This window comes from Pongo pygmaeus, chromosome 1 (assembly GCF_028885625.2).
Source record: "Pongo pygmaeus isolate AG05252 chromosome 1, NHGRI_mPonPyg2-v2.0_pri, whole genome shotgun sequence".
Classification (NCBI taxonomy): domain Eukaryota; kingdom Metazoa; phylum Chordata; class Mammalia; order Primates; family Hominidae; genus Pongo; species Pongo pygmaeus.
Window position 1 is genome coordinate 96,790,611 of NC_072373.2, and position 11,088 is coordinate 96,801,698.

Here is an 11,088-nt window from a genome sequence, read left to right on the forward strand (position 1 = left end):
ATCAGCACTGTCTCCTGTTTGAGTCGTAAGCAGGGCGCCAGAGGGTCTGGTGGGCAAGAAAGAGGGAGGGTGACAGGAGGCCGGCACTGCAATGACACGCCTTAGCCACCAGAGGACACGAAGCAGCTGGGCAAAATCCCGCGGGGCCGCTGGTGGAAAATTTCTGGCACCTGGAGCCCGGAGATGGGGTGGACGGAATGTGAGGACCCAGCTTCCTGAGGCTGGGCCGGGGCAGAGTCACTGCCTTGGATGTCCGCAGGGCCTGCTTGTGTCTTAACTACTCTGCCTTTGTAGACAGCTGGAGAATGTGAGAGTGGGATTGGGATCGGACTGTAGGGGCCATTCCGTACAACTCTCCTGCCCTGCCGTGGGGGAGGGAGTTGCCCAAGGTTACGCAGCAAGTTAGTGGCAAATGAATACGATTATCACCAGTCTCAGGTATATGGCCATTTGATGAGCACAGTCGCAGCCTCAGTTCCTGAGACAGAGACACCTGATTAAGGACAGGCCTTCAGGAGCTGACCCTAGTGACCCGCGGCTCTGCTGCTGTCTCTGTTTTTCTCCCTGGCTTTTCCATCTGACTGACTCTTTGTCTTCTTTGTCTGCCTGCCTGTCTCCGTCTCTGCCCGCTGCGGGGTTTGCTCAACTCCCTCACTGGGTCCTGGGAGCCGCGTTTCCTGCTGTCACTCCTCAGGGATTTGTAGCTCTCTGAAGCTCTTTTCCGACCCGTTGTCTCGGTTCCACTCTTGGGATCCAGAGGAGAGGTGATTATTTCGTAGCATAGTCAGTGGTGTGATTTCACGGGGTGAGAAGGACTCCCTTGCTCCTAAGGTCTCCTCCAGTGACCCCTGTTGCCATGTGGTAGCCGTAAGCACTGGTTGGCACCTGGTGTGGGCGAGACCCTTACCTCATGCAGAAATGAGTAAGACTGGTGAGCTCACCATGTGGGGGTGAGGCTGAGAGAAAACAAGTACACAAATGATTCAGTCAAAATCAGAATGCTCTAAGTACACACGAAAAGGGCAAAAGGGGTGCTTTGTACAGGACAGAACAGGTAGAGACTGAATCCGGTTGGGCCCTGGGAAGGCTCCCTGCAGTGGGTGGCATTTCACTGGTCTTTGAAGGGTGGGTTGGATTTCCGCAGGATAGAGGGTGTGGGCATATGTGGGCACATTCTGAACAGAGGGGTCAGTGCAAGCCGAGGGTCTTGGCCACACTAGTTGCATGTGCCGGTTGTTTAAGGGACACGCAGCAGCAGGCCAAGTCTGGAGCGCCTCACTGCCAGGCTTTTAAAAATTTTTTAATTTTAATTTAATTTAATTTTATTTTTACTCTAAGTTCTGGAATACATGTGCAGAATGTGGCTTGTTACATAGGTATACATGTGCCATGGTGGTTTGCTGCACCTATCAACACATCATCTAGGTTTTAAGCCCCGCATGCATTAGGTATTAGTCCTAATGCTCTCCCTCCCCTTGCCCCCATCCCTCTCCCCCCAACTGCCCACAGGCCCTGGTATGTGGTGTTCCCTTCCCTGTGTCCATGTGTTCTCATTGTTCAACTCCCACTTATGAGTGAGAACATACCGCCTGGCTTTAAGGGACAGCCATGGGGATGCACTGCAGTTTCTGAGCAGGGAGGGCCCTGCGGAGGCCCTTAGTTAAAAGGAAAGAATGGCTGTGAAAAGCGATGCATTGCGCTCCCTTGTCCCTCACCCTCAGTGTGAAGGGTTTTTATTCCGAGTTCTACTTGAAGTAGGCTTTGATGGGAAGACAAGTAGCATGAGGGGTTCAAGTACTGAGGGGAGCAAGGGACACTTGGTGGCTGTGCCAAGGTGTAGAAGAGGACACTGGGGGCCCCAAGGCCTGACTTCATGTACACTGCTCAGGCTGGCCCCCAAGTCACACGGTGACCGCCAGGAAGGGACCAGCCTGTTCTCAGTCTGATCCTCCTGCCGTGTCATTATCCAAAGCTCCTCCTGGCAGGGCCTGTTTGGGGTCTCCGTGCCAGTGCTTTCCCTGCGGGGCTGGGGCTTCCACCTACTGCTCTGGGACTGCTGCTGCCCTGGCCCTGGGGGAGGAGGGTGTGCCGCTGAGTCACTGCCTGGGCATCTAGGCCTGGAACCTCGGGTGAGTCACTTAGGGCTGAGGTAGAGGGGCTGGGGGAGGGGAAGAAGCTGCTCGACATCTGGAGCAGGGAGGGGAGCTGGGCCACAGGAAGGGCGGTGCCCTGATGCCCAGGCGGGCTGGGATAGACAAAGGGCCAAGGAGGAAGGGGCCCTGGGAGAGGGCAGCCCTCCCTTGGGTTGGGCTCTGAATGGCCACAGTGTTTGCCTTTCTCTGGGTCTGGGAAGGACATGTGTGTGGGGGGCAGTGAGAGAGGGCTGTGGCTGAGGGCTCTGCTTTAGGCCTGGACTCTGGCTTGGGAAGCTGTCCATCTGGTGTTTTCAGCCCTGGGTAGGGATGTACCCCTACCCACCCACCCAGCCCTCAAGCTGGAGAAGAGGAGGCCAAAGTGTTCCTGTTCACGCTTTAACAACTCGGGACTTCCTTACGCTCCCCACAGACTGTTGCCCAGCCCAGCTGCGGCTGTGTGCAGAGCAACCCCATTTCTCACTGCTTCCCTGTCCTTCCAGACCGCTTCCTACACAGAGGGACCTTCCGAGGTATTTCTAAGCACACTTAGTTACTTCATTACCTCATTAAGAGGTATTTGGTGCTGGCCATTAAAAGTCACTTCACTTCATCCATGCCCTGAAGTCAGTCCTGTCCTTCTCCTCCTGATGTCCCCCCGCTGCCTCCTCTGGCTCCCAGCTTCCTAAGGGTGGCCCCAGGTTGCTTCTCTCTCACACACACAGGCGCATGTATGTACACGAGCACTGGGCTATGAAGTCTCAGCGTGTGCTCACAGCCTCTCACACAGGAGTGGGCTGTGACTCACAGGCATGTCATGAGAATGAGGCCTGGCACCAGTCTCCAGGCCCCAGAGCAGGGGTTGCCTCCCCTCACCCCGGCCCAGGATGCCCAGGCCCCACGACACCTCCCACTTCCCACTGTGGCCTGGGTGGGCTCTGGGGTTGCCCTTGACCTGGCCTAGGGCCCTCCCCCAGCTGGTGGTGGAGCTGGCACTCTCTGGGAGGGAGGGGGCCGGGAGGGAATGAGTGGGAATGGCAAGAAGCCAGGGTTTGGTGGGATCAGGTTGAGGCAGGTTTGGTTTCCTTAAAATGCCAAGTTGGGGGCCAGTGGGGCCCGCATATAAATCCTCACCCTGGGAGCCTGGCTGCCTTGCTCTCCTTCCTGGGTCTGTCTCTGCCACCTGGTCTGGTGAGTTACCTCTGTCTTGCTGAGGGCAGGGTGGGGAGGATCCCCGTGGGTCTCTGTCTTTGTCTCCACAGTTCTCTCATTCTGGCTTCCCTGGTGGGATCAACCTGGGCCTCTCTGGGTCTTCCGCCTTGGAAGAACTCTTTGTGAAGTGCTGAAGTGTTGACGGAAGGGTTTTTTTTTTTTTTTTTTTTTTTTGAGATGGAGTCTCGCTCTGTCGCCCAGCCTGGAATACAGTGGTGCGCTCTCAGCTTACCGCAAACTCCGCCTCCCAGGTTCACGCCATTCTCCTGCCTCAGCCTCCTGAGTAGCTGGGACTACAGGCGCCTGCCACCACACCCGGCTAATTTTTTTGTATTTTTAGTAGAGACGGGGTTTCACCATGTTAGCCAGGATGGTCTCGATCTCCTGATCTCGTGATCCACCTGTCTCGGCCTCCCAAAGTGCTGGGATTACAGGAGTAAGCCACCGTGCCCGGCCGACTGAAGGGTTTTTCTCCAGGTTCCTCTGTGAGGTCTCAGTGCAGGGGTTGCTCTGAGGCCCTCCCCTGGATATCTCAGTCTAGGGACCCTTCTTTGGGGGTCTAGGCCTAGGAGCAGGAGGTGTGCATGTGGGCGGTGCTGCAATAAGAATCCTGAGATTTTTTGTTTTGCAAAGTCCTGGATTCCAGCAGGACTAAGGTGCAAGAGGCAGGGGTCTCAACACTCTGCCTGGGTCATGGCCCCAAGCAGCAAAGCTCTCCCCCTGCCTCGGTGAAGGCAGGGCTGGCAGGATGGGCCCAGGGCATGCCCTGCCTCTGGCATAGCTCTTCTGGCCTCACCCTGAAACCTGCCTAACCTTTCCAGGCTGGTCTGAGTATTCTCAGAGGCCTTGCCACTGAGGTCTGTCCCATCCTGATCCCCAGGCAACATTTCATATCTTTAATTCTAATTCCAACAGGATCCTTCCTGGTGGAGAAGATGTTAAGTTGCCCCCACCCTACCCATGCCCCTGTCTGCCTAGAGGCTCAGGGGCCTTCAGGGTGAGGGGAGACACATTCCCCACCCTCTGGGAGCTCCTAGTCTGAGAGAGGAAACACCCCTGCCCAAGGGAGCTTCCAGTTAGATGGCAGAGAGAAACGCCTCTGGCTTCAGGAGTCCCGAGTCTAAGGAGGGAAATGACTTCTTCAGGGAGCTTCCTGCTCCTAGGCTGTAGCCATGGCTCCTGCCAGACTGCATAGGAGCCCCCATCTGCCAGCCGGTGCATGTGGCCCTGCTCCCTAGCACTGGGCAGATGCCATCAAAATGGGACTCTGGTCACCCTGTCATTTCCCTTCTGGAAGACACTCAAGTGGGGAGCCCTGCCCTCAGGGGGGTGTCCCAAGTGCCATCAGAGGAGGCTTGGTGACTCCTAGACATAAGGGAAGCTTTAGCGTCTGCCCTCAGGGTGAGGCGGAGGTATGGCCTCCAGCCTCAGGGTACCAGTCTGAGGGGGAGATGCAACCCCTGCCTTCCCATTCAGAGAGGGGTTTTGTGAGGTGGCTTGGGGGCATAGGGCAGAAGTGGATCCTACGGGCTGACCTAAGGCCCCAAGAGCCTCAGCAGTGTACCCGTCACCTGGCACCTCTGCAGCCACAGATCCACGATGTGCAGTTCCCTGGAGCAGGCGCTGGCTGTGCTGGTTACTACCTTCCACAAGTACTCCTGCCAAGAGGGCGACAAGTTCAAGCTGAGTAAGGGGGAGATGAAGGAACTTCTGCACAAGGAGCTGCCCAGCTTTGTGGGGGTGAGTGGCACAGGCCTGTGGGGGAGGTCCTGGTGTGAGTGTGGGGGTGCAGGTTAAATCTCTCCCCCAGTTCTGGGTGCCTATCGATGCAGGTGCCAGGGTGGGGCCCAGCCCTCTCCCCACTTTCTCTTCATGGCTCCACTGGAGTGAAAATGAGGCCTGAGTGGGAGTGCTTTATTAATGGCTGTTTCCTGCAGCATTCCAGAGAATCATGTGCTGTGAGGGCCTTCAGAGTCCATCTGTTTAATCCTGTCATTGGAGACTTGAGAAACCAGAGCCCAGAAGGGAAAAGTGATTGTCCCAAGATCACACAGCACTGGCACGTTCTCTCTCTCTCTTTTCTTTTTTTTTTGAGATGGAGTTTTCCTCTTGTAGCCCAGGCTGGAGTGCAATGGCACGATCTCGGCTCACTGCAACCTCTGCCTCCAGGGGTCAAGCAATTCTCCTGTCTCAGCCTCCTGAGTAGCTGGGACTACAGGTGCATCCCACTATGCCCAGCTAATTTTTGTATTTTTAGTAGAGACAGGGTTTCACCATATTGGCCAGGCTGGTCTCGAACTCCTGACCTCGTGATCTACCTGTCTCGGCTTCCCAAAGCGATTTTTGTATTTTTAGTAGAGACGGGGTTTCATCATATTGGTCAGGCTGGTCTCGAACTCCTGACGTCAGGTGATCTGCCCTCCTCGGCCTCCTAAAGTGCTGGGCTTACAGGCGTGAGCCACCGTGCCTGGACTCCTTTTTTTTTTTTTTTGTGGTTGGGGGACAAGATCTCACTCTATCACCCAGGCTAGATCATAGCTCACTGTAATCTCAAACTCCTGGGCTCAAGCAATCCTCCCAAGTAGTTGGAACTACAGGAGTATTGCCACCATGCCTGGCCAATTTTTATTTTTGTAGAGATGGAGTCTTGCTATGTTGTCCAGGCTGGGCTTGAACTCCTGGGTTCAAGCAATCCTCCCACCTCGGCCTCTCAAAGTATTGGAATTACAGATGTGAGGCACTGTGCTTGACCTCTTTCCATTTTTATATGCCAAACTAAGAAAGTATGTAGGGATAGAAAAGCCCAGCTAAGATATATAGTCTGGGACATTTTGTGGAGAAATGCATCAACCTTCAATTTGTCCCTCACCCTCCCTATACTGACTCATTGGTGATTCCCAAAGTTAGGTGTCAGGCTTTGAACACATGAGGCAGGTCCTTCTTTCCTTTTTTTAATTTTGTTTTTGTGGCTGGTTAAATTTTTCTAATTATTTTAGCTAGTATTAAAAAAGTGTTTTTCAGCTGGGTGCAGTGGCCCATGCCTGTAATCCCCACAGTGTGGGAGGCTAAGGCAGGAGGATCTCTTAAGCCCAGGAGTTCGACCAGCCTGCGCAACATAGCAAGACTCCACCTCTACAAAAATAAAAATAAAAATAAAAATTGGCCAGGCATGGTGGCATACGCTTGTAGTCCCAGCTACTTGGGTGGATTGCTTGAGCCCAGGAGTTCAAGGTTACAGTGAGCTATAATACAGCCTGGGTGACAAAGTGAGATCACTCTGGTTGCCAAGACCAGCCTAGGCAACATAGCGAGGCCTTGTCTCTACTAAAAATAAACAATTAGCTGGGTGTGGTGGCATGAGCCTGTGGTCCCAGCTACTTGGGAGGCTGAGGTGGGAGGGTTGCTCGAGCCCAGGAGGTTGAGGCTGCAGTGAGTTGTGATTGTGCCACTGCACTCCAGCCTGGGCAACAGAGCAAGAACTTGTCTTAAAAAATAAAAAGTGTTCTTTTCTGAATCCACCTGGCTGGTGTTGGGGAGCAGCAACCTCTGGTTTCCTTATCAGCAGAATGGGGTGATGATACCTACCTCGCTGGGCTCCTGTGGGATTCGAGCTGATGCGTGCTCAGAGGAGCATCCAGTGTCCTCCCTGTGTCCAGGAGGAGGGCACACTGGAGATGCTCACCAATGAGTATCCGTCTCTCTCCTTACTCACTGGGCCCTCTTGGTAGCTCCCAGGGCCTCCTGCCCACCATATACCCAGCTGCCCAGTGGGGAGGGAGAGCTGGGAACCAACCTGAATGTGTGAGGGTCTGGGAGTTTGGTGGAGCTGGGGTTTGGGCTGGCTTGGTGATGAGTGTATTTCCTGTCACTTTTAGGAGAAAGTGGATGAGGAGGGGCTGAAGAAGCTGATGGGCAACCTGGATGAGAACAGTGACCAGCAGGTGGACTTCCAGGAGTATGCTGTTTTCCTGGCCCTCATCACGGTCATGTGCAATGACTTCTTCCAGGGCTGCCCAGACCGACCCTGAAGCAGAACTCTTGACTCCCTGCCATGGATCTCTTGGGCCCAGGACTCTCGATGCCTTTGAGTTTTGTATTCAATAAACTTTTTTTGTCTGTTGATAATATTTTAATTGCTCAGTGATGTTCCATAACCCAGCTGGCTCAGCTGGAGTGCTGGGAGATGAGGGCCTCCTGGATCCTGCTCCCTTCTGGGCTCTGACTCTCCTGGAAATCTCTCCAAGGCCAGAGCTGTGCTTTAGGTCTCAATTTTGGAATTTCAAACACCAGCAAAAAATTGGAAACCGTGATAGGTTGCTGACTTTTATTTCGTCAAATAAAGATATTAAAAAAGGCAAATACCATCTACCATCACTATCATTTCATAAAAAGATAAATTTTCAATTCCAATAAAGGAGGAAAGGTATAATTTCAGAATAAAGGACAGACCTTAACATTCAATACTGCAAGTAATGAGTTGTACCAGGATCTGCTCAAGAGATATGAAGTAGTCTAATCGACCCCGCAACGCTTTATTTAAAGGATTCCTTGTCAGACAGAGCACGGTGGCTCACGCCTGTAATCCCAGCACTTTGGGAGGCCAAGGCAGGCAGATACCTTGAGGCCAGGAGTTCGAGACCAGCCTGGTCAACATGGTGAAACCCTGTCTCTGCCAAAAAATACAAAAAATTTAGCTGGGTGTGGTGGTGCATGCCTGTATTCCCAGCTACTTGGGAGGCTGATGCAAGAGAATCGCTTGAACCTGGGAGATGGAGGTTGCAGTGAGCTGAGATTGGGCCACTGGACTCCAGCCTGGGCAACAGAGCAAGACTGTGTCTCAAAAAAAAAAAAAAAGAATACAGGCCATAGGCAGTGCTATGGTTTGAATGTGTTCCCCAAAGTTCATGTGTTGGAAACTTTATCTCCAAAGCAACAGTAATTAACAGGTGATTAGGCCATGAGGGCTCTGCTGTAATGAATGGATTCATGCTGTTATCACAGGAGCAGGTTCCTTATAGAAGGATGAATTTATCCCCCCACCTTTTATTTGCCCTTCCACCTCTCTTTGCCCTTCCACCAGTAGATGATGCAGCAAGAAGGCCTTCTCCAGGTGTTACCCCCTCCAGCTTAGACTTCCTGGCCTCCAGAATTGTGAGCCAATAAATATCTGTTTTGTTTTGAATACCAGTCTGTGGTATTCTGTTGTAGCAATACAAAATGGACCAAGACAGGCAGTACACCTGTTTTCAGAAAACAAGTGTATTGTATTCTATACAACACATTCTATATTATATTGTACATTCTTTTTTTTTTTCTTTTTTTTTTTTGAGACAAGGTCTTGCTCTGTTGCCCAGGCTGGAGTGAAGTGGCATGATCTCTGCTCACTGCAACCTCCACCTCCCGGGTTCAAGTGATTCTCCTGCCTCAGCCTCCCGAGTAGCTGGGATTACAGGCAGGCACCACCATGCCCAGATAATTTTGTATTTTTAGTAGAGACGGGTTTCTCCATGTTGGTCAGGCTGGTCTTGAATTCCTAACCTCAGGTGATCTGCCCGCCTCGGCCTTCTAAAGTGCTGGGATTACAGATGTGAGCCATCGCGCCCGGGCGAGAGCACAAATTTATTATCTTTTATGGTTCTGCGGGTAGACTGGGCTTAGTTGGTGGTTCTCACGTGGGGTCTTCCATGTAGGTGGAAATCGGAGCTAGAGTAATCTGAATGTTTGAACAAACTCAACATCTACGGTAGCTTGCTTAACATGCATGGCAATTGATACCGAATGTGAGCTGGGACCTCAGCTAGAACTGCCAGCTGGAGTGCTTACCATGGCCTCTCTATGTGGCTTGGGCTTCTTAGAGCATGGCAGTACGGTCCTGAGAGGACAAATCCCAAAGTGAGCATTGCATGAGGCCTACGTGGAAGCTGGTAGGCTTAAGATTTATTTATTTTAATTTTAATTAAATTAATTAATTTATTTTTGAGACAGGGTTTCATTCTGTCACCCAGGCCCGGGTGCAGCGGTGCAATAATGGCTCACTGCAGCCTCCACCTCCCAGGGTCAAGCAATCCTCCTGCCTCAGCCTCCCAAGTGGCTGGGACTACAGGTACACGCCACCATACCTGGTTAATTTTTGCATTTTTTGTAGAGACAGTGTTTCACCATATTGCCCAGGCTGGTCACAAATTCCTGGACTCAAGGGTCCCACCTGCCTTGGTCTCCCAAAGTGCTGGGAATACAGATATGAGACACTGTGCCTGGCATTTCTTAAGATTTATTTCAGAAATCCCAGGACATAATTTCTGCTATATTCTAATGATAAAAAAAAATTATTAAGTCTGGCTCAGATTAAGGGGAGGAGGAGAATTAGACATCTCTCTCTTTTTTTTTTTTTTGAGATGGAGTCTTGCTCTGTCGCCCAGGCTGGAGTGCAGAGGTGTGATCTTGGCTCACTGCAACCTCCACTTCCTGGGTTCAAGTGATTCTCCTGCCTCAGCCTCCTGAGTAGCTGGGATTACAGGCGTGCACCACCATGCCTGGGTAATTTTGGTATTTTCAGTAGAGATGGGGTTTCACCATGTTGGTCAGGCTGGTCTTGAACTCCTGACCTCGTGATCTGCCTGCCTCGGCCTCCCAAAGTGCTGGGATGACAGGCGTGAGCCACCGCGCCTGGCTAGACATCTTTCAATGTAACGAGCAGCATGCATAAAATTGACGGTGACCATCTTTGGAGACTAAATACCACAGTCTGTCTTCTAGCAACTTCAATTCACATCCCTCCCATATGCAAAATACACTAATCTCCTTCCCAAGACCCACAAAGTCTCATCTCATTAAGGCATAAATTTGATGTCTCTGATCTTATTATCTGAGACAGGCTCAGAGATATGAACAAGGCTTCTCATGTGCAGTTCCTCCAGGACGGCTCCTCAAAAGTGGTTCCTCTTGGCCTGAAGTCCTGTGAAGAACATAGTCGATGTTCACAGGTGAGATAAAGATAGATAACTGCCATCCAGGCTTATTGGCTCACACCTGTAATCTCAGCACTTTGGGAGGCTGAGGTGGGTAGATCACTTGAGCTCAGGAGTTTGAGACCAGCCTGGCCAAAGTGGCAAAACCCCGTCTCTACTAAAAATACAAAAATTAGCTTGGTATGGTGGCATGCGCCTGTAATCCCAGCTACTCAGGAGGCTGAGGCAGGAACATCGCTTGAACCTGGGAGGTGGAGATTGCACTGAGCTGAGATCATACCACTGTGCTCCAGCCTGGGTGACAGAGTGAGACTCTGTTTTTTTTTTTTTTTTTTTTTAATAACTGCCACAAACACTCCTATTCTTAAGGGTGTAGTGGTGTACTGGAGGCACAAATTGGTGCATTGGTCCATAGCAATTCCAAAATTGAGTCAGACATATATCACCAGATTCTTGACTAGGGCCCAGTTCTGCTCTCTGTAAGTGGTTCTTCTTGGCTCTTGGCCTCTAGGTTCTTGACTTCATTTTCTGAGTTAACTCTCTATTTTCCAAAAGAAGTAACTGTGTTGATAGCTAAGTAGCTTTCTCAGCCTAGTTCTTGCCCATTTGAAGTTGAAGACTCAAAACTTCTTCTGGTTTTAAGCCATCTCGGTCCCTTTTAGTCCAAAATGATATAATTCCTGTAAAAATGTGGCCTCACTGTGCATCACTTTATAATTCACTTAATAGACAAAGCCATACCTACAAATCTTTTTAAGATTGGTCTCTCTCCAGCT

The 11,088-nt window shown here is 51.4% G+C and overlaps 1 protein-coding gene across 2 annotated transcripts; it reads left to right on the plus strand.

Annotated features, from left to right (window-relative positions):
• The first annotated feature begins 2,008 nt into the window (after nucleotides 1–2,008).
• Nucleotides 2,009–7,471, plus strand: S100A2 (S100 calcium binding protein A2). Of its 2 annotated transcripts, none has more exons than XM_063663417.1 (3): nucleotides 2,009–2,129; nucleotides 4,931–5,084; nucleotides 7,220–7,471. In XM_063663417.1, exons 2-3 carry the CDS (start codon nucleotides 4,944–4,946, stop codon nucleotides 7,370–7,372), a joined length of 294 nt encoding a protein of 97 aa, XP_063519487.1. In that variant the 5' UTR covers nucleotides 2,009–2,129; nucleotides 4,931–4,943; the 3' UTR covers nucleotides 7,373–7,471. The 2 variants fall into 2 exon arrangements, with proteins under 2 accessions (XP_063519487.1, XP_054310835.1); XM_054454860.2 differs by lacking the exon at nucleotides 2,009–2,129 and adding an exon at nucleotides 2,983–3,323.
• Nucleotides 7,472–11,088: the final 3,617 nt, after the last annotated feature.

Excerpts from the sequence above, each read along its gene's own strand:
- S100A2 (XM_063663417.1), top strand. The coding sequence starts at position 4,944 with ATGTGCAGTTCCCTGGAGCAGGCGCTGGCTGTGCTGGTTACTACCTTC. Across the intron at positions 5,085-7,219 it reads AGCTGCCCAGCTTTGTGGGG|GAGAAAGTGGATGAGGAGGG; the intron begins GTGAGTGGCACA and ends TGTCACTTTTAG.